This window comes from Talpa occidentalis, unplaced genomic scaffold (assembly GCF_014898055.3).
Source record: "Talpa occidentalis isolate TD23 unplaced genomic scaffold, MPIMG_talOcc4v2.1 talOcc4.2, whole genome shotgun sequence".
Classification (NCBI taxonomy): domain Eukaryota; kingdom Metazoa; phylum Chordata; class Mammalia; order Eulipotyphla; family Talpidae; genus Talpa; species Talpa occidentalis.
In genome coordinates this window covers 74366636-74394634 of record NW_023602073.1, presented here as the reverse complement: position 1 = coordinate 74394634, position 27999 = coordinate 74366636, and the positions used below count along the sequence as shown (strand labels likewise).

Below are 27999 nucleotides of genomic sequence, written 5' to 3'. Positions count from 1 at the left end.
AAAGTCTTAAAAGAAAATAAAGAATTAAACCTTTACGACAATCAATTTTTAGATATAATTCTAAAAGCATGAATTTTCCAGAAGAGAAAATCGGGTAAGTTTGCCTTCATTGAAATTTAAAACATTTGTACTTCAAAAGACATCATGGAGGGTCTCCCTGGTGGTGCAAGGGCTTAAGACACAACCTCTGAAGCTGTCCACAGCCACTGCAGTACAAGTTTGATGCCTGGCTGGCCAGGGAGCAACCCACATGGCGCAGCAGACCTCTCCTGACTCGCCTACTGCTCCCCTCAGCAGTGTATTTCAGTCATTCCTCCTGTTCTGCTCCCCACTCTGTCTCTGGTGAATCCTGTCAACCCCCGCACCTCTGGCCTGTGCCCCAGTTCTTATATGTGTGAATAAATATATGTTTAAAAAAATTGAAAACAAAAAACAAAAACAAAAGACACAATCGAGAAAATGAAAAGACAGCGTACAATGGGAAAAATATTTGCAAGTCATTATTTTATAAGGAATTGTATCCAGAATATACAAATAACTCTTATGCTTCAAAAATAAAAAGACAGGGCCTCCCTGGTGGTGCAAGGGGTTAAGTACCACACTATGAATCAGTCCGCAGCCTCTGTAGCATTAGTTCGATCCCTGGCTGGCTAGCCAGGGAGCAACCCACATGGCACAGCAGACCTCTCCTGACTCACCCACTGTGCCCCTCAGCAGTGTATTTCAGTCATTCCTTCTGTTCTGCTCCCTCCTCTGTCTCTGGTGAATCCTGTCACTCTCCGCACCTCTGGCCTGTGCCCCAGTTCTTGTATGCGTGAATAAATAAATATTTAAAAAATAATAAAAAACAGCTTAACCAAAGATATGAATAAACATTTCTCAAGAAAAGATGCACAAATGGCCAATAAATAGATGGAATGATCCTCAACAACATTTGTCATGAAGGAAATACAAATCAAAACCATGGTGAGATACCATTTCATTCTTACAAAGATGACCAAAAGCAAAAAGTAAGATAGTAAGTGTTGACAATGGTGTGTAGAAAATGGAACTCACCATTCATAGGTGGTGGGATTGTAAAATGGTTTAGTCATTTTGGAAAACTTTTGGCAACTCCTTAATATATTAACATAGAGTGCCAGATGGCCCAGCAATTCTACTCCTAAATTTATCCCCAAGATAAGTGAAAACATATGTTTGCACAAAAACTTGTATAAGGATATTCATAGCACCATTATTCATTACAGTCAAAAAGTGGAAACAACCAAGAGATCATTACCTGAATAAATAAAGAATAAACTAAATGTGATATAGCTAAACAAGAGAATGTTATTTAGCAACTAAGAAAGGAAGTATTGATACAAGCTATAAGATGGATAAACCCTGAGAACATAGCATTAAGTGAAAAATGTTAGAAAATCCACAATTGTTGGATTCTACTTATATGAAAGGTACAGAACAGGTAAAGTCATAGGGATAGAAAGCAAAAGTCTGGTTTCCTGGTACTTGGGGAAGAGGAAAATGAGTGGAGTGTTTCTTAGGGGTGATGGAAATATTCTGAATTAGATGATGGTAATGGTTGTACGATTCTGTAAATATACTAAAAACCTTTGAATTGGAAACTTAGAAACAAATGCAGACAGCAAAGTCAGAAGATAGTGAAGCAAATCAGTGATGATCACATGTCAATTTTTCTGTTAGAGTACATTTAGGATTAAACATTAGGGATAGTGTTATACTTAATGTTATAGTATCAGAGTTAATTTTAAGGCTAGAGTAAGAATTAAATTTAGGATTAACTTTATTCATTTATTTATTTTTTAAATATTTATTTATGCATACAAGAACTGGGGTATAGGACAGAGGTGCTGGAGGGTGAGAGGATTCACCAGAGAGAGTGGGGAGCACAACTGGCAGATTGACTGAAATATACTGCTGAGGGGAGCAGCAGGTGAGTCAGGAGAGGTCTGCTGCACCATGTGGGTAGATCCCTGGGCGGGGATTGAACTCGTGCTGCAGTGGCTGCAGATAGCTTCATAGGTTGCATTTTAACCCCTTGCACCACCACCACCAGGGAGGCCCCCTCAACCATTTTTTATATTTATTTTCTTATATCACTGTTAATTTCTGGGCAGTATTTGATTTCTTCCCTCAGGTGTAGTCCCCGTTAGTTTTCCCACCACCACAGCACCTGTGACCCATCACTACAGTTCCTCGTGGTTTTCCCTCCCGTTTTTTTCTGTTTTTCTTTTTTTTTTTTAAGATTTATTTATTTTTAAATAAAGAACTGGGGTACAGGTCAGAGGCACCAGAGGGTGAGAGGATCCACCAGAGACAGAACGGGGAGCAGAACAGGTAGACAGACTGAAAACACTGCTGAGGGGAACAGCAGGCACGACAGGAGAGGTCTGCCGCAACATGTGGAAATCTCCCTGGCCAGCCAGGATCAAACCAGGCTGCGGACAGCTTCACAGTGCTGCACTCAACCTGCTGTGCCACCTGTTTTGACCCGTTTAGGGTTAGTTTTGGAGTTAGAATTGGGTTAAGGATAGGCATGGGGCTAATGTTATTCGGGTTAGGGACTTAGTAGGTCAGGTTACAGGGTTAGGTTATTTTGAGACTCATTGTTTATGTTATCTATGTAGTGGTAATACTATGAGTAGTATTAAGGTTGCGATTGACAAAAGGGCTGGGGTTAATTTTAGGGTTAGGGTTATGGATAGGATTTGAATCAGGTTATGGGTAGATTTTGGGGTTTATTAAGATTTTAGATGAATTTCACATTATGTTTTATTTGGGGTAAAAGTGCTTGCAGTACGCTGAACTTTGCTTTGTAATTAAATAAAAAATAAAAATAAGTGAAATTAGGATAACAAATGGTTTAGAGATAGGTTTAGGGTTGATATTAAGGTTAAGGTAAGAGAAAGGAATAGAGATAAAATTTGGGTTAGGATAAGTTAAGGGTTTGGTTTAGAGATATGGTTGGTTAATTATAGGACTTTGGATAGAAATAGTGTGGTTAGTTTTAGGATTAGAGGTACGACTGGGTTTAGTTACAATTGACACTGGAGTCAAAGTTAGGGGTCATGGGATTATGACTATAGTCAGAATCAGAGTTAGTATGGGCACTAATGTTGGGTTAGGTTTGGAGGTAGGCTTGTTAATATTAGGGTATAAATAGCATTATAGGTAGACTTGGTTTTATGTTAGTATTACCGGATGGTTAGACTTAACAGTGAGTAAGGTTACTAAGGGAGCAACATACTCCTTGATTCATTCAATCAAAACTTCCTGGAGTACCTATAGGCATGCTTATCACTTTCATCATTCTACATAAACTTTATCGGGGAAAAAAATATTCAGAGCTTCCCTCTTTATCCTTCACTTTTTTCTTAGTTTTTTTTTTTTTTTTTAAGCTCCTTTTTCTTTCCTCCTTACCTACTACCCGTATAACACAGGTTGTTTACTATTATAATCAGTTGCAAAACAGTCATCCAAATCTAAGGAATATAAACAGAAGGAAACCCATGTACCTGGGAAGGGGTGACCTAACTAAACCTAGGGATTTCAACAGTATCATGACTGTTCTCTCCATATTTTTATCTGTATTGTTGGAAGTGGTTCTAATTCACCAGTTATAGTTTCCTTCAATGTGGGAGCTCTAGGTCTAATTATCCCAAGGTGTAAAATCTTACAGGAACATTTATTTCACTCTCATAAGTTAAATGTAAAATGGAACAATTCCTGATTATTTCCTTTTGGATGAGAGTATCTCCACTTAACCGAGCACTGTGGTTGAGGAATGGGTCTGGGAGATGAGCCAATTTTGTGCCTGATTCTGAGCAGTGGGAATTTTGTGATTGACAGTTTCTTTCCTCTCCCCATGGGAGCGAGAGGAATGTACATAGAATAGCAAAGGGACAGTTTCCTTTAAAAAGATATATGATGTGTGAAGAGGTATGAAAAGATACAAAGAAAAAAAGAATGTGGTTGCTGGAAAGTAAAAAAATAAATAAATAAACCAACAAGTTATCTATTATAGATCCCTATTTTATTGTGAAGTTTAAATTTCTTAACAATTTAGACACTGTTGAGATATACAGCACTGTGTTCCTTGTTATGTTCTGTACTATTTCGACATCTGTTTCAGTTATACTAGTTTTTCCTGATTTTAATTTAAGCCATTTCCTCTGGTTTTATCTTCAAGGGTCCCCTAAAACAACTTAATATAACACTTTCTTTGTGATTACTTTACCTAAATACATTTTGAAAGTTTTAGGTTAATCCTAAAGTTATTTGGGCATAATTTTTTTCTTATGTATTACTTTTGGGTTATTATGGATGTTTCCCTCTGTGAGGTATTTTGTATCAAGATGTTTCTGTCTTTAAAAACAAATCAATAGCCTATTGATTTTTCATCTTCATTTACCCTTTCCCTTCAATATTGTTACTGGGTTTCCTCATCATTCATTTTTAGTCTTCCTTCCCTTTATTCTGAAAGTTAATGACTTTATAATTATCCTTTTCATGGTGTTTCAGTGATAATTTTTGTGGAAAACATGATTAGAAAGAACAGTATGTCTCTGTATTATCAGATTTTTAAGCATTTTACATGAATCATTCTTGTTTGTTATTTGATATAAACTTTACTTCCCATGATTATATTTTCATTAAAAGCACATATTTTTATTTTATAGAAATTCAAGAAATTCATTTCTTTCATTAAAAAGTACCAGATTCAGGGCCTCCCCGGTGGCGCAGCCTCTGCAGCGCCTGTTCGATCCCTGGCCACCAGCAAGGGTGCCACATGGCCCGCAGACCTCTTTTGCCGCCTGCTGCTCACCTCAGCAGTGTACTTCATCGGTCTGCCTGCTCTGCTCTCCCCTCTGGCCCTGGTGAATTCTCTCACCCTCCGGTGCTTCTGACTGTACCCAGTGCTTGTATAAATAAATAAATAAAACTTTTTTTTAAAAAAAGTACCAGATTCAAAGATAATGAACTGTCATTAATATCTCATTGTTTGGTGTCCCAATAGTCATTCTTCTAGCCCACTCAGTGACAAAGCACATAATTAAATATCAAACTTACAGAAACTGAATATTATGAAACTGAATAGAACAGAACAGGATTTCCCAAAGTAAACTTCAAATTTATTTCTCTGACTTTGTTCCTTGTGTTTAGTATAAAATTAGACTCGAATATTAATATTTCAAGTTCTCTAGGGTTGATGGCAAAGTAGGAATAACACATCATTTGAGATTAGCAAGCATCTCAGATAAATTTTCTGATTTGAAATTTGAAAATGAATATCCATATATAATTATAATATCCATATATAATTACATATTGAATCATTTTAAAAATTCACTTAATGAACAGGGTTTCCAGTGACATGCTCACTTTCTTTAAAAGAATGGGTTATAATATGAAAGTACACATTTACAATGATTTTTACTTCTTTCATTATTCAAAAATAAATTATTATCTTTTAAAGGGAAGTCATATGGTAACCTAGCAACATCAATTTTTTTCCTATTCAAATTTTAAATAAATGAACTTGCACATACTAATGTTTCCAATAATGTACATATGCTGAAACTATGGCAAATAAGCAAAACCCAAGCATTTAAGCTAGCTACAGAAACCCCCATTCTAAAATGTGTAAGATTCTACTCCCCTTTCCTAATAATGTTAAATTAATAATACAAATATAGGAGTTCTGTCTTTTCAACTGAAGTATCTATGACCATGTTAAATAAAGGGAATTTGGACAAATAAATCAAAAGCCTTATTAAGGACACTCTTGAAATTCATTATGAAAAACAGAACTTGCCCAGTGTTATAGGAGCAGATATCCCCCTTGAGGTTTTTTGCCCATTTGTGTTTCATTTCTCACATGGTAGAAATTTGAGAATCACTCACAAAGGAGGAAAAGAGAAGGAAAGGACATGCAAATGTCAGAAAGCAAATATCAACTGACTCATTAATAAGATTAAATCAGTGGTATTACTGTTCTACATTGATTAAATTAGTGATGATAACCCTCAATGGCATATATTTCAAAATCAACTTAAAATGAAATAATAATAAAGCCAAACCAATGCATTTGATAAGAAATTTAGACATAATGATACTTTCATTATGTCTCATAGGTAAACAGCAGCATGGACTGAAGGGAGTGTGGATTTCTCCATCAACTGTGATTTGCTAGAAAGGTTAATAAGCCCTGTTTTACCACTTGGAGTGGAAGGGAAAATAGAAATCCTCAAGGGCAAAGACATTTTTTTTGTCATTCTGAGGATACTAAAGCTAGAGTTGACAAAAGGTGACCTTCTTTGTGCCGGTCTCTGTAACGCCTGTTGCTTCATCTTTCCTCCCTCCTGTCATTCACTTTTCTGGTGCCCCTATTTCCAATGCTAATATTTCCTTCTTTTTTAAAAAAAAAAGATATTTATTTATGCATACAGGAGCTGGGGTGCAGGCCAGAGAGATGCAGAGGGCTGAGAGGATTCATCAGAGATAGAATGGGGAAGAGAACAGGAGGATTCACTGAAATATGCTGCTGAGGGGAGCAGCAGGAGAGTCAGGAGAGGTCTGCTGCACCATGTGGGTAGCTCCCTGGCCAGGATTGAACTTGTGCTGCAGTTGCTGAGGATAGCTTTACAGGGCTGCATCTTAACCCCTTGTGCCACCAGGGAGGCCCGCTAATGTTTTCTTCTTCTTTTTTTTTTTTTTAAGATTTATTTATTTATACAAGAACTGGGGTACAGGACAGATTCGCAGGAGGATGAGAGGATTCACCAGAGACAGAGTGGGGAACAGATCAAGCAGACTGATGAAATACACTGCTGAGGGGAGCAGCAGGCGCGACAGGAGAGGTCTGCTCGCCATGTGGGACCCTCACTGGTCGGCAGGGATCAAACCAGCGCTGCAGAGGCTGCGGACAGCTACAGCACTGTGCTCAACTGCCTGTGCCACCGGGGGAGGCCCAAATGTTTTCTTCTTAATCATTAAGCTCTTTTTATACACATGATCTTATCGTTCAGTATACTGTTCATATCTCCTTTATAACAGATGTCACATTGTGTTTTTCTTTACTATATTGTATACCTATCCTTTCCAATAGACTGTTAACTTCTTGAGGAAAATAATATCTTTCAGATCTTTCTTCCTTCTAGCAGTATCAAGGACATTTTCTTTAATAAATATATACTCAATCATTTCATGAATGAATGGATGGGTATTCTGTCATTATTCAGATTAAAATTATACTCATTCCACAGTATCACACCACCCCAAAATGGATGTATGGAAAACATCAGTGTCGGCACTGTAAGATGCTAGTATTTTCTCTTGAGTAAATAGTGTCTATGGCCTTCCAAAGGAATCATTTCCCGTGACCTTAAAATCATTATCCAAAAAACTGTGGAAAATTTTTTCTACTTCTTAAACCTCAGCACAATAACATTATCTCATATACACCAATAAAAATAACACTTATTATAATGTTGAATAGAAAAATAAGCATAAAAACTAAAACATATATCCTCTTCCTGTGTTACATTCAGGGTATATAGGCTAACATAACACTTAGAGATCACTGCAAACAAGGAAGGAAATTTGATTTGGTAAAGAATGAGTTAAAGATAGTTTACCAATCAATATATATTTATCAATACTCTAGTAAACAGGGCAATATCTTGGGATCCAGGTATAGGAATGTGTGTATCCACAATATTCAAAAGAAAATTTCTTTTAGATGGATCCCAAATATTTTTCATGAAATGAAAATGGAAACTTTAAATTTCAGCGCTTGAACTAAATAAAAAAATTATATTATCTACAATTAATGCCATTAATAACTCCTTAAAATACATGTGAGTAGATTTTATGTATATATAGAACACGTAAGTAATGTAAGGGAAAAATTTATTTTCATAAATTCCAAATCTAAATTTATTGGTGCCCCAAATAAAAATGTCACCCCTCTAATCTATTATAGCCAAACATATCTCAAGTCTCATAAATCTTTCACAATATTTTTTAACACCTACTCTTTGGAGATATAATATATGCAAACTCCACAATATTGAATAAAAGGGTAGGTAATCATATGTCTGCAGCCGTTTAGATGGAGCTTGCCAGAATTTATGCTTCTTCCTTGTTTTCATATGAATGGTGAAGGACATTTCACTGAAAAAATGCATCTTTAAAACCTTGGTGGAAACAAGTCTTGGAGGAGAATTTTTATTCCTTGTTTTAATCCATATTCAGTATCTCCATATATTCGATATTATTACCAAAAAAGTTTTTGATGTTTTTAGAATTTCATATGATCCTTGTATCTGTTGTATAGCTCCTAAATTTATCAAAATCAGAGTCCACATACTTTTGTGTTGAAAACACCTTTCAGTTTCATAGCGAAACTCTAATTCTATGACACAAATTATCAACTACATTTATTATGTATAGAGAAATATTGTATATTTTTGTTTATTGGCTCAAGGGGCACACAAGGAAAGGAGATAACATCCATTTTAATCACAGTGACTTCAGATAGAAGATCATCCATTAGAAAATACAGGAAAGTCTTTGCATTATTAATAGGATTTTTTTCTCTAGAATTATTCTCATTCTTCATTTTACAGGGAATTCTACAGTGAATTCTGCTTATTATCCTATACTACCAAAATGTCATTTTTGATAGTTATATAACAAAAAAGTATACAGATTCTTACAATAGATTGAGCTAAAGTATACACTGATGATGATGTGCAATAAAATGTTACATGACTTGAGTACAGTACTTCAAAATTTGTACTAAGACAACTTTTTGAACTTCCTTTAAGTCTTTGGACCTTTATTCCTTCTTTTCATTTTTCTCCTCTAATTCTTCCTGTAAGTCTTTTTATTGTATTTTCTTATTTTTCTGCCTAATCCCATTTCAAAGCAGGACTTTTGATTTAACACTGGGAGCTCTTTATTGACACAATTGAGTTTGTGTCAAATGTAAAAGCACTTGGCTTTCAAATTAGTGTCCATGAAATAACAGAACACATGCTTTTAAGTTTTCCTATGGCAGAAATTCAGTGTTCTAGGGCCGTAAGAAAGAAATGGTCTCTAGAGTGACTGCTCCTGAAGTTCTAACTCAGTCAGGCATGGGTTCTGAAGTAAAATTATTTTATCATCTATGCCATTTTTTGGTGTTTTTTTTTTAAATGCACCATTCAAGATGATCCATTTCAAGTTTTAAGCAAATACAGCTGTGATGACTTCATAAAGGAGAAATTCAAGAGTAAAATAATATGTAAGAAAGCAATTATCACTTAACTATGAATAAAAATAGTCACTATTCCTCCCATAGTCTTTCATATCTGTGAGGAACACATAAAATATTAAAAATATGGATATAAAATATGGTGATATGTCCAAGGTTTATTTCTCCTAGTTTGACTTCTTACTTAAATGTCAGATTTTATATTCAAATCTTACCATGCATCCACATATACCATCTCAAGTTTAAAATGTACAAAGTCAAACTTTATTTTTTTCCCTTTCAAACCTGCTACTCTACCAGAACCCAACAGCTCAGTAAGTGATGCAAGGGTCCATTTACATGGCATGAAAATGTTGACTTCTCTCTTCTCATTGCTTCTACTATCAACATATAGCCTAATTATCACCTCTAGGATACACATTTGCTAAGGAAAAGAGCTTTGTCTATTTTGTTTGCTGTTATCAGCATACAGTAAGTTTTTTTTTTAACTAATCAATTTATTTAGTAATGCTAAAATGGTCTTACAACTTGATGCATCCAATTTATATTCCTTTGTATTTTTTTAATTATTTCAGAAGACTGTCTAAAGAATTCTCACATAAACTAAATGGCTTGCATAACCAAAAAGAAGAAAAATATCTGAGTGCAGCAAAATAATTGTGAATAGCATGTAAAGGAACAAGTGTACTTTCTACTCAACAGCTCCACACAAGTACTCCTCTGCTAATTCAGACTCAGCTGCCTTCATTATGGCCCTCTACTGAGGACACTTGACTTACTTTCTATATTTTCTATGTTAAGAAAAAACAAGACAATCAGTCTACTTTCCTTAACAAAATTTCTAATCATCAGAAAGCTATTTTCTGTTCTTATCAACTTCCTACATTTGATGACGTTTCAATTTCTATTTGCAGAATGTCTTTCATATTTGTTTTATTTTTTTCCACATTCAACTTCACTTTCCTGAAGAGCCTTGACAGGCTCCTAAATGGCTTCCCAGTATTTAGAACATCAGCCTAATCTTACCATTGTCTCAGAACAATCCTCCTTTGGGTGGTTCTTTTTTTTTAAAGATTTATTTTTTTATGCATATAAGAACTGGAGTACAGGCCAGAGGTGTGTGTGTGTGGGGGGGGGGGGCGAGAGGGTTCACCAGAGACAGAGTGGTGAATAGAACAGGCAGATAGACTGAAATACACTGCTGAAGGGAGCAGCGGATGAGACGGAGGCATGGCACTGCTGTGCCATGTGGGTAGCTCCCTGGAAGGCTGGAGATCAAACTCGTGCTGCAGAGGCTACAGATAGCTTCATTGTGCTGTGCTTAACTGCTTGTGCTACCAAGGAGGTCCTTTGGGTAATTCTGGTATATCAGAAATAATTTCATATTGACTTAGAGGCAGAGATTCACACTTCCTCAGCTGTACATCATCATCATTCAAACTTTTTAAAATCCTATCCACCATGACATAACATACAGGCAAGACTATGGAAAATAAAAATATAAAGACCATGAGAGCAATTCAAAAAATTAGTGGAGATAACTTGAAGTTTATATTACTTGGCATTACCCAAAAAAGTACATGAGAAACATGGAAAGTTCATGTTTTATTGAAATTTGTCAATGACTTCTTCAGCAGAGTTACTTACATACCTGCAAGTCATCACAAATCTGCTACTCCATCAACATGGGCTGACTTTCTTCTTACTCTTTGGAACTTCTCAAAGTTATACTTACATTTCAACAACATTTTAAATGCCCCCTCCTCAGCATCCTACCCCAAGTAAAATCCAACTCTTATGTTTCTATATTCTAACACATAACATAAACCTCTTCAATAATCTCAGACTATAGTCCAATTTTACATGTTACTCTCTCCCACAAGATTAGAAATTCCTTGTAGGTAAGAACCATGCCTCATTCACTTCCGTATTTCCTCCACAGAATGTAATAGAACAGATTACATGTCACGGGTGTTCAATAAATATTTGCTGAATGAAATAAGAAAAGGAAATAGCTCCAAATTAGATAAGCCGTAGAAAACCAGTGTGTTGATTCTGGCTACTTTATTTTCTGTGTGTCAATCTTTTGTTGCTACAATTGGACAGAGCCTTCTGTTTCTCTGCACTGTTCATTCTTTTTTCTTTTTTTTACTTCCATCTGGATGATAAAGATATTTGTATGACTTCAAATATCAATCTAGATATTTCCATTGTTGCTGATGGTGACTCAGCACTCTAAGAAGTCTTATGAAGATCTGTTTACCAGGAGATAAAATCTATGCCACAGTTGACTTGTGCTGTTTCTCCTTTTTCCCTCTAGTTTCTATGGCCAGATACCTCCTGCTGAGTTATATAGATCACTGAGACATTGGTGACTATTTATGGAAACTCAAGTCCTTTTGAGTCATCTTTATCAGAAAATGTGCATGAGAATTCATGTTTCCTTTATTTTATATTTAGGAATTCTGTAATTCCTAAATTCAAACATTATAATATTCAACATGCTATGCTCATACAGATGATACTACCATGAGCTCCCATAATCATTTAATAATTATAACACTTATTTTAACATGTGTGTTTCTTAAAATACTGATCATAATTATGACAAAGTTTAAATCATTGGAATGTTGGAATGGAAAAGGAGAACAGATTCTGCATTTACTTGCTACCCAGGAATGAGGATCCTAAGTGACCGCATAGAAAACTATATAAACATTTAACACAATAGCAGCTTTATAATACTGAATGTCATCATTCAGGAAACAGGAACAATTAATATACCTATCATATATGTTGTTATAGGATTAACTAAAATAACTGATGACAAATGCTCTTGTTGAAGAGTTATAATTAGAGTAATATAACAACTACTCCAAACCTAGTAAATATTACTGTTATTCACTTCATTCACAGTAAGATGAAATATTGATAAAATTGGTCCAGTTGGCCAAGGGTCTGATAGAATTAGCAGTATCTCCCATCTTTGGTCAAGATTACACTTTGACTTTTTAAAGTTTATAATCTGAGAGCTATTTCAAGAACTGAAGACCAGAGTTGGATAAAAGGGTTTATTGTTCACTCATTAAGTTTCTAGAATTATCTTATTATTACCAACACTGTTCTACCAAAAAGCATGGTTATTATTTTTTTTACAGTTTTCTGCACCACCTAGTGAACCAGAATTGGCATAAGTCACTCACATTGAGAGAGATGGTAAAGGATTGCTAACGCTAAAACTGTGAGCATTTCTGAAACATCCTGGGCTTAGTGGGGACCCAGCAGGCTGTATTTGCTGTAGAATATGGAACAACAGTTCCATTCAGTCTCCACTCTCTTACCTCAAATATTTCCTAAGATTGTTAAAAAAAAAAAACATAAAAAGCTAAGAATTAATTAGAAACAAAGTGGTTAAATAAGGGTTTGGGGCATTGCATATTCTTAGTTATTTCAGAAATGCAGTATGCTACTTAAAGGATCTTGGAATAAGCTTCCTTGAGGAAACTGAAAAAAAAAAACTGCCACAGATTGTAAATATCACATGCATTTCATAAGAATAAGTAGTTTTAATGTAATGTGCAGGGAGAAATTAAGGTAACCCAGTACTGGGGAGAGATTTACCATATGATCTCCCATAATCATTAATCTAGTAACTATATAACACTTATTTTAATGTGTGTGTTCTTTAAGATATTGATCATAATTATCACAAAGGTTAAATAACTGAGGTTTTATTCTAACTTTTATGTAGAAGACATTTAAAGCCTATAATGTCTTCTTTAACAAATATCTGCTCATATGTAAAGTATTCCTTTTGGTAAAAGTATTTTCTTAAAAAAGATTTATTTATGCATACAAGAGCTGGGGTACAGACCAGAGATGTGGGGGGGTGAGAGGATTTACCAGAGACAGACTGGGAACAGAACAGGCAGACTGACTGAAATACACTGCTGAGGGGAACAGTGGGCGAGATAGGAGAAGTCTGCTTTGCCATGTGGGTTGTTCCCTGGCCGGCCAGGGATTGAACTCGTGCTGCAGAGACTGCAGATATGCTTCACAGTGCGGTGCTTAATCACTTGCACCACCAGGGAGGCCCTGAAAGTCTTTTACTTTAATTAATTTTGTAGCTAAAAATTGCTGCATGCAATATCTCTGTTCTAGGCAGTGGAGATGCACACAGATATAAAAAGGACTACTCTTGTGGAACTTATAATTTACTTGAGGGAAACAACAGGAAAATAAATCATAAATATGATTGCAAATAGTAATAAGTTCTATGACAAAAAATAAAACGTGATATCATCATAGTACATGAGGGAGGCAGTGATTCACATGTGCTTACTATGACACCTTCTTTGAAGATGTGACATTTGCTCTGAGCAGAATTCAGTCATGAAAGGGTTAAAGGGCTTAGAAACTGCAAAAATCCTAAAGCAGGAATATATTGGGCTGTTCAAGGAAATGAAATTATGCTACAATGATCAATCACTGAAAGGATGCTCCTTACATGAATGCTAATTCAAGGACTTACTCATCTATAGTCTGTTTATCTTTTTTACTTCCTCAAAGGCTAGTTTATTTACTCAGGAGACAGCTGAAACTTTTGACTTTAGGAAAGTCAAGGCCTGATATGCAATTTTTGATATTTGTAAGTTTAAATAGTAGCTTCTTAATCTTACATAAAAAATAAAGACTGTGCCAAAAGCTTATTAGTCTTATTATCAGTTCCCCAAGTTTGCATGCATGTATGCATGTGAATACACATAAATGCAGTTTTTTAATGTGTTTTTAAATTCAGAACTTAATTAATATTATCCACTTTCCTACGGAGTGGCTTCTTGTTTATGAACATTTGCAAAGTCATTATGCCTGGAGGAGACAAAAAAATATACATTTATAAACTAGGGTAATCTTACTGGCTTTCAGGAATCTATGAGTCATCTTCTCCATCTCTGATGACTTCAAAGAACAAGGGTTTTCTAGGCTTTCTGCTGTCTTAAATATAGATTAAGTCCAAGGACCTAAATGTCTCAATAACTGTAAAGCTTTTTTCCTGTTCCAGGTGGTGATATTTGTTTATGTTTTTGCTTTTGAGCTTCAAAGTTGGGGAACTTTTTTATTAAGTATTCTAATTAGAGAAATTAAGTTTATTGATATTTTTACAAAGAAAAATGGACTTGGTTTCACCCAGTGACAAAACGATTTCATAAACATTTAACCATACTTCTCTACTCCTATTAAAGAAAGATTAGTTCATTGTGCACATTTTAGGAAAGACAAGTTGGCTTGAGAATGATATTTATAAGCAATGCAGTTATCTAGCAAAGTAGATGACTCATCAAATTCATTCTGAATTGATGAAAAAAAATTATTATAGGCAGTGACTTTCTGACCCTATTTCTAGCAATATTGTGATAAAATCAAGGCCCCATATAGTTGGAGACTTTGTTTTGTAAGTTCATTTTAGAGTCATTGAGTAGGAATAAAAATTCACTGAAAATCTAGAAAAAATGATATTATAATTTTTAATAACTATTATATTCCATTGTGAGTTAGGAACAGTATTTTAAAACTACTCACAGTGTTTGAAATTTTGAAGTGTTACCCTGTCAACCTGTAGAGAAACGTCCCTGCAACCTCCAAAGGGCTGACCTGAGGGTCAGTGTAATATGTAATATCTTCATTGATTATTTGAATGATAAAAATATCATTTAAGATAAATTTTCAAATGAGCATATTTAGAAAGTTACAGAGAATTAGGAGTCCAAATTAGGGATTTAGTCAGAAAATATAAATATTTTCACTAGATCTCACTTTTCATCTCCTGTGTTCAATGTAATGTGAGACTCAACATGATCAAAAAGTTAAAATGATGAATAATTAAAAGTATAGTGACCCAGGGCCTCACGGGTGGCACAGGGGTTGAGCACTGGCCTGTGAAACTGCCCGCAGCCTCTGCAGCACCGGTTCGATCCCCGGCCGCCAGGGAGGGTCCCACATGGCGCGCAGACCTCTCCTCCTGCACCTGCTGCTCCCCTCAGCAGTGTATTTCATCACTCTGTTTTGTTCCCCGCTCTGGCTCTGGTGAATTCTCTCACCCTCCCGCACCTCTGATTGCACCCAGTGCTTGTATAAATAAATAAATAAATATTTTTTTTTTAAAAAGTATAGTGACCCACTAAAGCCCTCCAAGAAGTTATTTGTAAAATTATTTCAATGAAAAACTGCATAAGATATTGGAAAAAATATTAAAACAACTATGATATGCAAGAATAAAAAGTATATCTTTATGAGATATGAAAGATTAATTTAAACAGAAATTACTTCTCAAATTTAAATATTCAGTAACACAAATATAGGTTTTCCTATATTTGTTGACTTTCTTTTCTTTCTTTCTTCTTCCTCTTCTCACTTTCTCCTTTTCTTCTTTCCTAAATGCTATACAACACTAAGCCTTCTAGAGTAAAAATATAGAGGATTTTGTTTAACTCTTTTACTATCTTTTTCCTTCAATTAAAGTAGGCTTAATTATGTCAGCCCTAAACAAGACACAAATCCCAGTGTGAAAATCTACACTTACATTTCTCCCTTTGGATTTATTCTTTTTTTAAAAAGATTTTATTCATGCATACAAGATCCAGGGTACAGGCCAGAGGTAGAGGGTTTGAGAGGATTCACCAGAGACAGAGCAGGGAACAGAACAGGCAGATGGACAGAAGACACTGCTGAAGGGAGCGGAGGACAAGGCAGGAGAGGTCTGCCGCACCATGTGGGCATCTCCCTGACCAGCCAGGAATTGAACCCAGGCTGCAGAGGCTGCGGTCAGCTTCACGAGGCTGTGCTCAACCCACTGCGCCATGGGGGAGGCCCTGGATTTAATCTTTACCACAAAATGAGCTCATGAAAATGCAAACCAATGAAGGCACTAGCTTTAAACTCTGTTTAGGTCTCCCTTTAAAAGACAGCGTCAAAGCTAGCTGAGATCTTCGGAATGTTACACAGGCTTTTCATAACCCAGTTCTAATCTAATGCTCCAGTATCATCTTCAGACTCCTCATCTGCACTGGAGTAACCTATCTGATTGTTTAACATTCTCTTCATAGGCCATGCTATTTCACACCTCTTTGATTTTGCTCATGCTGTTTTCTCTGCTTAGAATATTGCTACCCAATTTTCTTTACCTGTGTAGCTTGAAGTTATGCATGGAGACTCATATTGGGGATCATCTCCTCCTGGATCCTTCTCATATCCCCCAAATGGAACTAAGTGTCTTTCTTTTCATGCTTCCACTACATACTATACACTTATCTATCAGGGTACTTGCCACAATTTACAGAAATTATCTGTTAACAAGTCTGTCTCTTCAATTGCAACCTTGGTTCCTTGGTTTCTATTCTAGTTGTCACAGTCTCCCAATAGTAAAAGCTAAATCTGTAGGTAGAGAACTAAAATGTGAAGTTCATGTATCTATCAGTTTATTTAACCTTATACCATTAAGTACTTGATTCCTCTAAATGCTCTTGCTCTGAATCTATACAAGTTTTTTTTTTTTTTTTAAAGAAAACTTTTATGGTTTCTACAACAAAAATAGTTTTCACTTACACTTTCCATCCTTGCTTGCAGTTTGAATGATGTTGATACAATGTGATTGGTTTGGGCCAAATGACTATGACTGACAAGTGTTGCCTTTTGACAAAGTAATTAAGAGCCAGGTTTTTTTTTTTCCCAGTTATTTATTCTCCTTTTCATGACAGCATTAGCAGTTCTATAGCAATTTATCCTAAATTTAAAACAACAAACATTTATGGTCTAATAGCTTTGAAAAGGTCAAGAATCCTTGAAAAGCTTAGTTAGATGCTTCTGTTTCAGAGTCAGTTATTAAGCTGCAATCATCTTGGGGGTGAGGGGAGAGTACTACTGCAGTCTAAGATTCAATTTGGCTGAAGGATTTGCTGTGAGATCATAAATGTGGTTGTTAACAGGACATATTTCCTATTTCCTCTATGCTGCTGGTTAGATATTTCAATTCACACCATGAAGGCTGTTCACAACAAAGCAGCTTTTTTTTTTTTTCCAGATCAAAGCATTCAAGAGCAAGAGAAAGAATGGGTTGTGAGGCACAGGCTGTAATCTTTATAACATAATCTTGAATGTGACATACTATCCTCTATGTTGGATGCTGTTGTTTACCCAGATCAATTGTGACACAAATGGGAAGGGGCTATGCAAAGGTGTGATTACCAGGAAGTTGGAGAGTCTTGGGAACCACCTTGGATACTTGCTAAGGTAGAACATAAAATATAGAGGACACCTGGACTAAAAGTCACGAGATAAAACAGATTCTCGAGCCCACATTAAATAATAAGCAAGAAATAAACTTTCATGATGTCAAACCAATGAGAATTCAGGGTTTAATTTTCACTCTTCCAGAGCCTAGCTATTTAGACTTACAAAGTTCTTCATATTCATCGGTCTACAAAGAGAGATGGTAGTGTTTGAAAGCACCTCAAGAATTTTAGGAGTTATAGAAGTAACCTCTTATTTTTAATCAAAACATTAGAATTTTAAAAATTTTCTTTTTTATTCCAGGTTCATAAATTTGATTAATGTTAGTTGTACTCAGAAATTTGACAAAATCCAGTATCAAAGACATCACAGCTCAAGGTCAAATATAGGTCATTAGCTTCCTTATCCTGGCCTCTTACAATGTAGGAAATCGGCAAGCTTTTCTCAGGCTGACACAACCTCCTTGTAAATTCCAGTCACTTCAAGTACTTGATTTTTTTTAATTAAATAAGACCTATCTCATAAGATGAAGGAGGTAGTATTTGTAACAATGTCTTCTGAAGAGTAAAACACTATATAAATGTTAAACATTGTCCATACATATTTAATGTTGAAAGCAACTTTGTGTGTGTGTATATATATGTATAGCTGAAGCAACATTGTTTCAAATACTGTATATGATTCAGAGGTGTACATAACACTTCTTCAGATATGTATTACCACACTCTATCACCAATGAACAGTTTATGATAAAAGAGTTCCCTTCAAAAATAATTGAATGCTCCTTTAAATATATACCTAATCCATACTTTGTTAAGAGATCATCACTCACTGAGAATAAAGGCAAATAAATAAATTCAGTCCTAAGAGTCAAGTATTCAAAAGATTGATCATATATGGCATGTACTTCATCTAATACCTCAGTGTGTTTCACTGTTAGTATGCAAACATCATTCGATGTCTGGTGTGTTGGGTAATGCCCACTTGGGAATATATGATACCATTTTGCTCGAGGAACCCTAGTATGTGACCTAAAGATTGATCTATTCAATCAAATAATAGAAACATGACTCTAGAGAGTTAACATTAATTATATCAGAAAAAGAAAATAAAATGCAAAAGTGTGAAAACCAAAAGAGGTAAAAAGATCTTTAGATTACCTGAGGTATTACATGTTCAAGTCCTTGGTTTTAAATATTGACTATAGACAGCACTTTCAATAACAGAATAATCCTTGGTCACAATTATTTAGCATTTATCCAATGAGTCACTCCCTGAACTGGCAAAAGCATATTTTACCTTGAAATTCTCTCTTGTAAAGTAACCCTAGCGTAACCTTGATCCGCTTATCAAATGAGCTCATCCTAGCTGGACACTGTAGTCTATCAGAGAAGTAGCGTGGCATCATGCCAGAACACTCCAAATCATCTAGAGCACGCACCTAAGCATCATTTCAACTCTCTTTCTTTTCTGTTTCTCTGTCAGGATTAGAAGACAGGGAAAGAGACAGGATGACGTAAAGGAACACGGACAGACCATATAATGTGATAATCCATATTTGAAGTCCAGTACTGTTACCTAGTGTCTGACTAAACTTTAGAAAAAGTTAAAATAACTTTTTAAATCTGATGTTTTTCATTTGTAAAACAAAGCAATTAATCTCCTTGTTAGAACTTTGTTGTGAAGCATCAATGAAATACAATCCTGAATTGTAGAATCTTGCATTCAGACCTGGCACATAGTAGTTAATAAATGTTGCTTATTTTTTCCTTTGTAATAAGAAAAGTAACTAGAGATGAATATGCTCAGTTTCACCCACCACAAGTAATTAACTAAACCATACCAGTGAACCCTTGTTTAAAACTAGTCCATATCATTGAGCCATATTTAATAAAACTTACATTCCTCTGCTATGGAAAGATGGAATGATTTTTCATCAGCAAATTAGTGCCAGTGGTGGAAACTCTTTAAAGTTGAAGAGTTGAGTGAAAAGTCAGGGTTTTGAAATGCAAATATAGCTGCAGTATTATGATTTGAAAATATACTCTAAAAATATACTCTAAAATACAAAATAAGGAAAATTCATATAAATACATAAAATAAATATGTAACTCTACTAAAATGAAAGGAAAGTTTAAAAACTAGAATGTTGCATTTGCATTTAAATGCTGGATTTGGTCTTTTTTGAAAATTAGGATCATTTCAATTTTTTCTTAATTTTTTCAAATATATGAAAACCCATTACACTTAAACTATTAGTAGTTCATGTTATCTCATTATTGTCTGCCCATGATGAATATCTATCATACAGCCATTTAAAAAGTTATCACTGGGATCCAGTTCAAGTTAAAAACATGATTAATTTTATCACGTAAAACTGAGTGGTTATGGTTTTAGCAAAAATGTTTAGTAGTCAGTTTAATTATAATTCACATAATTATGTTTTCATTTTACAATGAAAAACACACATATTCAAAATATAATGGCTAATATTACCTTTTACAGTCACTATTTATGTCATCCACTGAGTCTTGACAGAGACAAGTGGTATTATCTCCAATCTCTCTCTCTGCTTCCTGGGTAGGAAAGGTGGGTGTTTAAACACACACAGGATTGAACTGGGCATTCAGAGAAGTAGAAAAGAAATGTCTCTTAGACTTAGGGATGGCAGGAACTTGCAACTTTCCCATTTTCATACCTGGGACATAAGACATAGAAATAGAACTCTGCAACAGATATTCCTCCACCCACCCACCCAGATTTACTTTACTGATACTGTGTTAATTCCTTGATGGATAATGCATATCACTGAGTTTTAAAAAACCTATTACATGTGTCTGTGTGTTATTTAAAACATTAATAGTGATATGCCAACAAAGACCTCAAAAAGTCTTGAGTGAATGGAAGCCAGTGTAGGCAAATTTAAAGTGAGCAAAAATGACAACAAATTATAATGATAGTTAGGAATGATTTACACAGAGAGGAGGGAGGGTGATGTTAGGTAGTATATAAGCACTAAATACCTGTCGAGGGATGTATGGTAGAAGTTGCTATGTAAAAGGAGAATAACATGTGTAAGCTCCTTATTATTAAATGTTTTTAAGGAAAACACTCAATTGGGAAAAAGACTACAGCAGAGGCCATAAAGAGCTACTGAGCTGGAGATTGCCCATGGGGGCAGAAGATGACTGTCAGCTTCCTCAGGAGAGATTTCAACACAAACATGAAGGACATGAAAGGACAAAAATTGGGGTTTATTGTCTACTCTGTGTCAAGAAAAAGTACATATATATAGATGCACAAATATATACATATGCATATATATATATGTATATATATATATGCCTTCATCTATATAGAGGATATCTATTATATCATCATAATATTTCTACAAGGTAGGCATTATCAACCTTAATTTTAAATTGTAAAGAACAGACTTGGAGAGATCAATAACTTACTAATGGTCCATAAGAAACAAGAAGCACAGACTGCCATTATTTATTGAGTGTTCTCTTCATTTTGCATATGAAAACAACAGAGAAGACAGAAGCAGTCAATTGAAAATCATGGTATCTTTAAATGCACAAATAAGAGGGTCAAAGAACAACTCATTTCCTTCATATATTTCATGTTTGCACTAATTGGAACCCATCTTCCAGTTTTAGTTCAAGGAAGAAGTAGGGATATAGAAGTAGGAATAAAGAAAATAATACAGATATATTTTCTTTGAGTGTTCCCAAACATCCCCAACACACACACACACACACACACACACACACAGTAAAAACATAATATTGCTAAAATATGTATTTGCCAAATAATTGGATCATCTATATGGCTATATAGTCTGGGACATACTATGGAAAAGGTTATTTGTGTCATGATTTTGAAAAGACTAGAAAGCCCCTCCTTCCAAAAGAATTATGTCCCATCCTCCCTCCTAAGACTTGAAATTCTATATTTAGACATTTATGCATCTTTTAATACAATGCATTCACTGATGAAATCCCATGTAAAGTAATTTTTGTCTTATTTTGAATGACTTGTCACATATTTCCAGAATACTGCTTTCTGTTTCTGAGAGAAACCTCTGATAGTGGACAGGGGATATAGTGAAAGAAAAGGACTTGGGGAGAAGAAATAAAGGTGTGGAAAATTAAGATTTTGTCATTCTTTTCAGGGCATATCCTGTTATATCACTTAACAATAGGGCATTGTGGGGAAATGACTTTCAACTTATTACATTATATTTGTAAGTGCAGCAATGTTGAGAGTTTCCAAGTAGTCAGTGACATGAGAGTGAAAATAATGAATGGACCTGATGCATCAGTGATTACATCTGCTGTCTACACTGTGATATTTCACCTTCATACCTAATGTTGCCTCTTTATCTTGCATGAATAATGAGATCTCTTGTCCTGCCATTCTGTGCATAAAATTACTTATACCAGAGGGGCAAAAAAGCAATTCTCAATCTAATCCGTTTTGCAAATTTGACAGTGACATCAAAGAGCAGGAAGTTGTCTATGAGTAATGACACTGCTCATTTGTTTAAATGTCAGACTTAAACCTCATCAACTTTCAGGGAATATGTCAGTAAAGAATGGATTTCAGTTCAGCTAGAGAGGATTTCAGCGTTACTCAGTCCTGAGGAAAATAGTTATCAATATCTTAAGAGCAGAGCACTTTGAGTACATCTTTCTTTTTAAACTGAATGGAATTGGTCATTTCAGCACTTGGTGCTGTGGATAGTAGTCTCTTCCTTGATGTTATGAAATAAGTAGCTATATTGCAGAAGTTTCCTTATTGAAACTAAAATATCTCCTAGGCTAGCAAACATGTACCTTTAAACTATGTAATTAGGACATGAAGACCATGCAGTCTGTGCAAATCCAGAATGAAATAAAAGCAGAGAGGAACAAATTTTGTCAGAGACTAAGTCTTAAATAAAAGTAGGAAATGGAGAGTTATGATTTGTAACCATTCCTGCAGAAATTGTCAAATTTTTATTGCAATGCAATAATATTCCTCTGTGGGTAGGTTTTTGTTGGAGAGAATGGCAAAGCCATTAACCCCTGATGGTAATTTATTAACAGTGGACTTAGATGCTGTGGAGAACAGGAAACACACTTAAGAGGCTTGCAAACAACCAGTGACAAAAATTAATTCTCTATGTGCTTTCTAATTCTGGAGTGGAATATCAATAGAGAAATCTGGACCCAAGGTCATAAGAAATAAAATGGAATCTGAATAATGATTCTTAATAAGTCATTTCCTATCTCTAAGACTTGCTTCTTGTATCAAATGTGTGTTACTTTTTGGTGTAGATGAGAAAGTGTATGTAAAGGGGCTGGCATACAGTAGCTATTAAACAGATGTTTAATTTTGATATTCACCAATCACTAGTGCTCATAGAATGCAGTACAATATTTCTATACTAGTGGCCTGTGTATTAATATTTGTAACCCTAAATATGAATGACAACAACAAAAAAAGGAAAACAAAAAAATCATTATCAGTGGGCTTATCCATATAACATATAGCCCTACTCATGTATATTTTCACCTCACCCACATTTTTTCATCTCATAAAGACTTCCTTTCTGCTAAACTTTAAAAAATCAACCAAAGAAAAATAGCCTGAAAGTAAAAAAGACTTAAGTTCTCAAAGGATTCTTATTTCTCTTATTACTTATTAAACCAATTCTCTCTAGAATGTCACAAACTCTCAGTCACATAATACTAATTACTCTGCCTGCTGAATTGGTGAGAGACTGCTTTGAATGCTTCCTACCCAGAATGATACACAAGGAGGAGAAAAGGTAAAAATCAGGTTAGTGCTGCAAGCTTGAGAAGTTCCTTGTCATCTTCCATTATAGCCATAAATTCTTCCCTTTTGACTTCAAAGCCTCCCAGTCTATCACTTCACTCTCCTCCTCCCCTTTGTATAACTAAAAATCAAGAACATCTTCTCCTAGCTTTTGCCATCTCCTCATTTCAATAGAGATTCCCTCCACACTGCCCTCTACATTTTAAAAGTCTCCCACTCTCCATTCATCAAGGTACAAGCTCCTTCCATTCACAATTCATGTGAAGTCTTCGCTGCTTTCTTAAGCTCCTTTTCTTTCACTGGATTCTCCAGCTGTCCTAATAAACTGTTACTACAGCCACCATATCACCACTGCATTCCCTCCTCCAGCAGAGGTGGGGAAGGGGCTAGGAAATAATTGCATGCAAACCTAGGTGGACACAGATAAAGAGCATAGCATTAAACTTGGTCTCAAAAAAAAAAAAAAAAAAAAAAGGCAGTTACAAATATTTCCCGAGCCCAGCAACAAGCATGATCTGAAAATATTATTTATTTATTGCTCGGGTGGATGGATGAATGAATGAATGTAATGATGAATGATTGCGATCTCGTTGACACTTTTGTCTCACGCCCCTCCTTGCTCGCTCCCTCTGGACTCCCATTTAATTCAGCTCTGGCGAGTGAGTGCGCCTCCACGCTTTGCCTCGGGCTCCACTCCCTGCCCTTTCGATACCACCTCCAGACACCTTCAACCCGCTCACCACAGGGCACGCTACCTAGTTCACAGCCCTTCCTGCTTTCAACAGTCACAGAGAGCGTGCTCCTCAGGGGCGCAGCTTTGCATTCTGCCAGCTTTTCCCCTTCCTGAAATCACCCCTCCCCCCAAACACCCAGGCATGTTATTCAAAAATAAGACTAATTTCCCCACACTCAACAAAATCCACAGGGAGATCCCCCGTCACTGCCCCTTTCCTGGAGATGCTAGCCTAGGTAGGTGCTCGCGAAAGAAACGTGGTTTCCAGCTTCTCCCGGCAGAAAAAGAAACAACCATTCCAGGGTTTGGTCCTGCTTTGCAAAATCAGAAAACTTTTTTTTTTTTTTTTTAAAGAAAAGAAAAGAAAACCCCCACCCCGAGAGCAACGACCTCTTTGTTTGCATCCCAGGGGGAGGGAGGGGTCTTCAGAACCTTTGCAGCCTGAAGTGGAGGGGACTTGACAGCCCTCTGGAGGGCTTCGGCGACCACACTCACCCAGGACGTTCCCAATAAGAGCCACCACGAACACGATGATGTACCCAGCGATCAGGACCCACTCATATTCTTTCGGGTGTAGGTATTCCCTCCACAGGTACCGCAGGAATTCCTCGTCGTCATAGTCGGTGGGGGTTAAAAAGGGCTCTTGAGTTTCATTCAGCTCCAAAGCGGATGACCAGTTGCGACAAGGGGGGGAGTCCTCCAATTTGGTGCCGGACATCACTGGCTTCAGTCCGGTTTCAGCTCAGTGCTGCAAGCCTCTCTTCCCCTGCCCCATGAGCACTGGTGATTTGCGTTGGGAAAGGCTGCGCGGAGAGGCGAGAAGGGGCTCCGGAGCAGAAAATGACGTGAAAAGTTACTGAGCCAATGCCTCCGGACTCTTATGCCCGGCAACTTCTGCGGCGGCTTTGCTGTCTTCACAGGCGATTTTGCACCGGGAAGAGAGGCTGCCGAGGAGCTAGGGACCCGGCACTGGAGGCTGCTGCAATGACACCAGGAGGAGAAAGCTACCTCGGGTTCAGTTCAAGCTCAATTACTCTCATTCCAGCACCGAGTCCGCAACCCACAACCTCCTCCTGCGCTGAGGGAGAGCTGCAACTGAAGTGGGGGAAAAAAAAAAAAAGTAATGAAAATTATTTTAACTTGTTTTTCTGTGGGTTAAATCTCCTCTTTCCTACTTTCTTTCTCCATTCCCCCCTTGCAGTTTCTATAAAGCACACGCAGACATATGTGGGTCTGTGGACATGACAAGCATATCAACACATGGTTAATATTGGCTTATTGATGCACTTGACTTTGTAATGTAAATATGAAAGTAATAAGGAGGAGCCACTGTGTTCCTCAAGTAGGATTATGCAAAAGTCATTTCAGGCAATTATATTAACATTATTTGGCTTTGTCATCTCAGCCCTTGCTGAATTTTTAAAGGGATCTCCTCCCTGGCCCCCCTCCTTCACCCCACTTCGACTCCTCTAAACTGGAGAATGAGACCATTTTGTGAACTGAAGGATATATTTAGTTGGAATTTGAATTTACAACAGCAAGTATCATATGAGATACAGTAACCAAACCTTGAAGGACACCAAGGGTCATTAATGTAACCTTACTTAATACTGTTAAGCAAAAGAGACCACAGACATTCTAGACAGTATTAAACTGATTCTCAATAGGATGGTGTAGTGGTGGGAGCAGAAGTCCTCTCTTCTCACTGGTTCGGGACGGCTGTCACCTGCCATTCTCTTAAGACTTGATATTTGTCTCTAGGAATGGTATTTTGGGATTTGTCATTGTATCAGTTCATGATCCTTTTCAGGCTTAATAACCATAATAAGAATATTGAGTTTGATTGATTATAATCTTAAACAGGGAAAGGGTCTCAGAATCAGCTAGCCTACAATTCAATTTAATGTTAGGAGCCTTCTGATAACTTTGCTAGTTTGGGTATTACATCACAATTCACTACCGCCACCACCATGAGACTGCTCTAAACTGTTCCTGACTTTAAAATAAGGTCTTATACTAACATTTGTCTTTCTCAGTTTTTACCCTCATCTCCTAGTTTGCATTTGGTACTCATGGAACAAATCTTTCACATGATGATTTTTCACATATTTGGAATAAGCGCTCATCTGCCCCCCTCCACTTTTTTCCTACAATTTCTATTTTTTTTTTCACATGACATCATTTCCACAACCTATATTCCCTGGGTTTTTCTTAAGACAATTGTCAATATCTTACATAATATGCAACTAGAAGGAAATACAGTAATCTAGTCTTGGTCCTGCCAGAACAAAATGTACACTATTCTTTGGATGCAGCCAATGCTTATATCTAATTATTTGTTCAATAGTCACAACATATTTCTGTTTCATAATAAGCATTTAGCCAAATGTCCCATACCCTCACCCTCAATCCTTATTCTTCACATTTGTCTTGTACTTTACAGTTTATAAAATTCCTTCAAACAGTAATGTTTGAATATATATATAAATATATGAAGATGTATATTTGAATATACATATATGTAAAATTGGTTTGCAACAGTGTATATGACTAATGTATATGATCAGGGATAGGATCAACCCCCTTCAGGGTATGTTATCACAACACACACCCACTACCAGGGCACCCACAGTCCTCCAACATAGTCCATTGAGCACCCTCCACATTTTGCTTTCAACTTGTTCTCTCACCCTCAGCCAGCCTCAATTCTACAGTCAGATTTCTAGGAGTTTTTATTGGTTTGGTTCTGTCTGAACCTTTGTTTTGTTTCTTCATATTCCATATATATGTGAAATCATCTGGTAATTGTCTTGTTGCTTCTGAATTATTTTATTTAGCATTATGCCCTCCAGTTCCATGCACACTGTTACTAATTTCAAGAGTTTTTTTTTTTTTTTTTCAAGCTGAGTAGTAGTAACCCATTATGTATATATACCACATCTTTTTAATCTATTTATCTGTCTTTGGGCACTTAGGCTGTTTCCATAAATAAGCCATTTTAAACAGTGTTGCAATGAAGAGAGAAGTGCACTTATCCCTACAAATTAATACTTTTGAATTCTTCAGGTGGATACCTAGAAGTAGAATTGCTGGATCACGTGGAAGATCTATTTTTAACATTTTGAGAAACTCCCATAGTGTTTTCCACAAAGGCTGGACCAGACTTCATTTCCACCAATGGTCACATACAGTATTTTAAAACCCTAAGGGGTTTTCTATTATTGGCCTGGTTTATAGGGGAGAAAAATTGTTCCTGAAGAAAAATGATTTATGAAAGGTCAAATGACAAATCAGTGGCAAAAACATCCATTTCTTCTGAACCCAGCATGATGCTTCGGTTATACTAACAATGTCATGTTTCACAAGAAATACTATTCTTATGTTTTCCCAATCTGAACTAGTGAGTCTTTTAAGAGAAGGGAATTAATAGGAACATAACTGCTTGACAAATGCTTACTTAGTGGTTCTAGTTTACTCTTAGTGATATACGTTAAATAAGGTTGCTCTTTTCATGCATTTTAATTTTCAGTGAAGTTAGAGAGAAAAAACTTCAACTAATAAATATTTAAGAAAAATATTGGGAAGGAAGAAGTGCTGTGATTAAAACTAAATAGGGTGGGCCTCCCTGGTGGCTCAAGGGGTTAAGGAGCAACCTATGAAGCTGTCCCCAGCAGCTGCAGCACAAGTTCGATCCGCGGCCAGGGAGATAACCACATGGCTCAGCAGACCTCTCCTGTCTCACCTGCCATTCCCCTCAGCAGTGTATTTCAGTGGATCTGCCTATTCTGTTCCTTGCTCTGTCTCTGGTGAATTCTCTCACCCACCACACCTCTGGCCTGTATTCCAGTTCTTGTATGCATAAGTAAATAAATCT

The 27999-nt window shown here is 36.2% G+C and overlaps 1 protein-coding gene across 7 annotated transcripts in view; it reads right to left on the bottom strand.

Moving 5' to 3' along the window:
* HCRTR2 (hypocretin receptor 2) overlaps positions 1-27999 on the bottom strand; it is a 225067-nt gene that overhangs the window by 82537 nt on the left and 114531 nt on the right. For all 7 annotated transcript variants that reach the window (XM_054698878.1, XM_054698879.1, XM_054698880.1 and 4 more), the window contains one exon: positions 24621-25220. In XM_054698878.1, the coding sequence (XP_054554853.1) occupies positions 24621-24843 (223 nt within the window). In that variant the 5' untranslated portion in view covers positions 24844-25220. The remainder of the gene's footprint in view (positions 1-24620; positions 25221-27999) is intronic.